The sequence below is a fragment of the Corylus avellana genome, chromosome ca1 (assembly GCF_901000735.1).
Source record: "Corylus avellana chromosome ca1, CavTom2PMs-1.0".
Classification (NCBI taxonomy): Eukaryota; Viridiplantae; Streptophyta; class Magnoliopsida; order Fagales; family Betulaceae; genus Corylus; species Corylus avellana.
This window is the reverse complement of record NC_081541.1, coordinates 23385001-23389044: the sequence shown is the minus strand read 5'-3', so window position 1 is coordinate 23389044 and position 4044 is coordinate 23385001. Positions and strand designations below refer to the sequence as shown.

Genomic DNA, 4044 nt, shown 5'->3' with positions numbered 1-4044 from the left:
TACTTCCTCTGTTTCCTTGGTTTGTCGGTGAGGTGTGATTTCTTTGTTAAATCTACTGCATCACATCTTAGGAATGATGGATTGTCAGATTGGTGGGCTCCATCGTAATTACATAACAAATAAAAATCTCAGGCTGAACCAATAATATATTTTTTTCAATCTCATGTTCCTCAAAATTTTACTCCCACCATTCACAAAATTTTAAGGAGAAATGTGTCCACAAGATTTCTTAATTTTCAACTTCACAATTTTTTTTTTTTTTTTTAAAAAAAAAATCTCACCTACCAATCTTAATTTTTAATTATTTTTACGATCATTCTTTTAACTTTTATAAAATGTTAATTTAAGGTCACCATCTTACAATTTTTTTGCGAGGTTAACCCATTCGTCCAAATTCACTATTAAATAAATGATGTTACATACTAGTACCACATAAATACCTTACCCATCCGTCCAAATTCACCATTAAATGAATGATGTTACATACTAGTATCACATAAATACCTTACCCATCATTCCAAATTCACCATTAAATGAATGATGTTACATACTAGTACCACATAAATATCTTATAAACATACACAAAATGTCTAAAAGCTATTGGATTTCCTTTTTCTGTTTTAACAATGGTTGAGCTATAAAGGCTACCAAATCCTTTACATCAGCTGTATAGAATATTGGATGCATATATGGTTGCATAAAAAAAAAAAAAAAAGTAATGCAATATACCAAATTTTTATCATATAAATATCATACAACACTAATGTAAAAGTCTCAATTAACTCTTAAATTTTTGGAAAAATTTTATTCAAGACTTCTGACCTATTACGCATTTTGAAAGATTTCCTAAATTTTAAAAACTCTCAATTTCGTCCTATTGAACTTTTAATTTAATGCATTGTACCTCCCTCCGTCAAATTTTAAACGTTAAAAGTAATAAAATAACCTTTACACCCTTGTTTTTTTTATAAAATTCTAAATTTACTTTTAATTTCAAATAAAATAAAAAATCAAAAGGTAATTTGGTCTTCTTAGTAATTTTCGTTAGAGGTTAACAGCTGAATATAAGAGAGGGGGGTCAATAGACTCAAATTTAAAGTTTCAATAAGTTAAATTGAGAGTTTTTAAAATTTAGAAAGTCTTCTTAAAATACATAGTAATTTAGTGGTCTAAACTCTAAAGTTAAGATTGTCCTATATATATATATATATATATATATATATATATATATATATTCTTCTAAGGAAAGATTAATCCAAAAAACCTTTATAAGATTAAAAAAAAAAAAAAAAAAAACCCAAGATTACCCTTGAAGCATGAAGAAGAAATTGTGGACAATAAAATGATTATGGAATGTGGGAGTATATATATATATATATATATATATATATATATTCTTTTCTAAGAAGATTAATCCAAAACCTTATAAGATTAAAAAAAAAAAAAAAAAAAAAAACCTAAGATTACTCCTTGAAAGTATGAAGAAATTGTGACACAAATGATTAGGTGGCAACACATTCCCATTCACACGAAGCCAGTTGTTTATTTCATTATAATCCAGTACATAGCAGTACACTGAGTAGTAGTGAGGCTGGTAAACATAGACAGAGATCCAGCACCGACACACACATATATATAAAGCTCCGATACTTATTTCTAAAACATAGCGATAATTACGCAGCAACGACAGTAATTTTCATGCCAGACTGGCAGTGGCCGGTAAAACTACAGATGAAGCTGTTCTGCCCCTTCACAAGCTTGATCCGGTCTTTTCCAGTCTGATACACCTTGGACCCTCGTGGGGTCGAGCACCCGTCATATCCCGCCTTGCTTACAGCTACCACGTTGTGCGCTGAAGGGCTGTAGTTGAACACTGCAAACAAACAAATACATATAGTTAATGATCAATGAATATCCACCACACAAATTTCTTGTCCTTAATTATGAGTCTATGACACAATGTGAGGAAAGTTACCGTTGCAGTAAAAAACTTTTGTTGACTTTTCTTTCCTTTGTTACTGGTCAGTTAATGTTGGCTGATGCTTATCTTAAGCTTTAGCAGTAGGATTTATCCCCTTTAAGGTCATGTCTGGTTCAACTTTTTTTTTTTTTCTTCATAAAGATAGAGATAGGACTTGATTTTAATGGCGGCCGACCCTTTTTTTTTTTTTTGTGAATTATATATATATAATTTTTTAATGTAGTACAATAAAAAGCTAAATCTTTTAGTGATATTTTAATAGGGAATTTGTTTTTTTTTTAAAAAAAAAAAAAAAAATTAGAATTGCTAGAAACCTCCAACTACTACTAATAAAGGTATGTCCTTGGTGGTGGTCTTTGATAACTTTTTTAAAAGATATGTTTTTTTGTACAAAAAGTGAAAGGAATTTTGAGTTTCTTTTATTAAAAAAAAAAAAAAAATTAAAAAAAGAGAGACAAATTTTGAGTGTAAGCAGCAATATTAAAAGCCAACCGGAGATATATACACTCCTATTATGGCTGCTTAAAGATCTGGAGTGCTTGCTTGCCTTCTGATGTTCGACAGAAAAATATATATTTTCTCTAATTACAATATTTTGCTACAATATAGATGATGTGATTTAGCATGATTTAGGAGTTACAAATACTGTGAGTTTTCTTAAACTGTGGTCCTGTGGAGCCTAGACAACTACATAACATGTATACATATACGTATAAAGGAAAAAGCAGTAATAGTTAAAACAAATGATTAATTAATGAAGACTAACCAAGTATGTCGCCGGCCCGGAAGCGCTTTCCCTTGGGCCAGCCAGCAACGTTAAAGGTCCAGCCGCCGGCACCTCCGACGGTGTAGACCGCTGCATGAGCCATCTCTGACTGAAGCAGCAGCATGCACAGCAAAGCCGTAGCAACAACCATTGCACTGCCTCTTCCCCGAGCCATCTTTGTTGAGCCGAGAGCCGATAGCTGAGAGAGAGAGAGAGAGAGAGAGAGAGAGTGTGTGTGTGTGAGTGAGGGAGGGAAGGAAGGACTAAGGAGGACCTTTTCTTGTGTGTGAGGACCTGAACGAGGAAGCTGGCCTTTTAATGAGGGAGTTGGTGGGGCCATTTGTGGGCAGACAATGACACAAAGAAATGGGGGTGACTGGTGAGGGGCAGAGTGATAAATGTGCTTTCAAGTTTGAACACTCAAGGATATGCGCTCCTGCCCGAAATCGGCCGAACTTGTGGACTCCGAAAACCCAATTGACAATTGGATCATGCTGGTCGGTCGTTGGCTCGATCTTTTGGGGATCTCAACTATGTATATGCCACGTTAAAACTAAATAACCCAATAAATGATTGTCGGCCGTTTGATCTATCATCAATGTGATTAAGTTGCCGAAAAAAAATACATAGCGACTTTATGAATAAGTTACATATAGTGACTTTAGGTTTAATTATTATAGTCTACTAAAGAGAACGTGAATTGCACTCTGTTAATAAACTGAGAAATTAGTCAAAAATACTTGAGTTTTGATCTTATTCCTAAGGGCATGAGTTTCTAGATTTATTAGTTAAAATATTTTATTTTTGTTCTTTTAACAAATGAGTCTTTCCGTCGGATATTGGGCCGATAGGTCTACACAACTTGTATATTCAAGTCCCAAATTGGTCCACAAGCCCAGTCCTGTTTTTGGTGTAGTCATTACAAAAAATAAGGTATTTTTTAACGTGGCAAACAGTAACACACTTTTTGCTACGTCAATAATTATTGACGTGGTTACAATGACACGTCAATAAAAATTTTATTGACATGGCGCATTTCCGAATGTGAATAATTATTAATATGCCATTTTAACACGTCAATAATTATTGACATGTTGAAATGCCATTGACGTGCCATTATTTTACACGTCAAAAATTAATTAATTAATAATATTAATTATTTGTACCTATATTAAGTAACAAAATTTAAATAATTGGTTAACAAAATTAGATAACAACATTAATTGGTACCTATATTAAGTAACAAAATTTAATTGGTATATGTATAATTGGTAAATGTTGTCATATATTAAGAGAT

The 4044-nt window shown here is 32.4% G+C and overlaps 1 protein-coding gene across 1 annotated transcript; it reads right to left on the bottom strand.

The window, feature by feature from the left end:
• Positions 1 to 1523: 1523 nt before the first annotated feature.
• Positions 1524 to 3045, bottom strand: LOC132189657 (basic blue protein-like). Its single transcript, XM_059604419.1, has 2 exons — positions 2748 to 3045; positions 1524 to 1873 (listed from the first exon to the last, which is right to left on the bottom strand). The coding sequence occupies exons 1-2, from the start codon at positions 2920 to 2922 to the stop codon at positions 1674 to 1676; spliced, it is 375 nt and encodes a 124-aa protein (XP_059460402.1). The 5' UTR covers positions 2923 to 3045; the 3' UTR covers positions 1524 to 1673.
• Between the last annotated feature and the right edge of the window lie 999 nt (positions 3046 to 4044).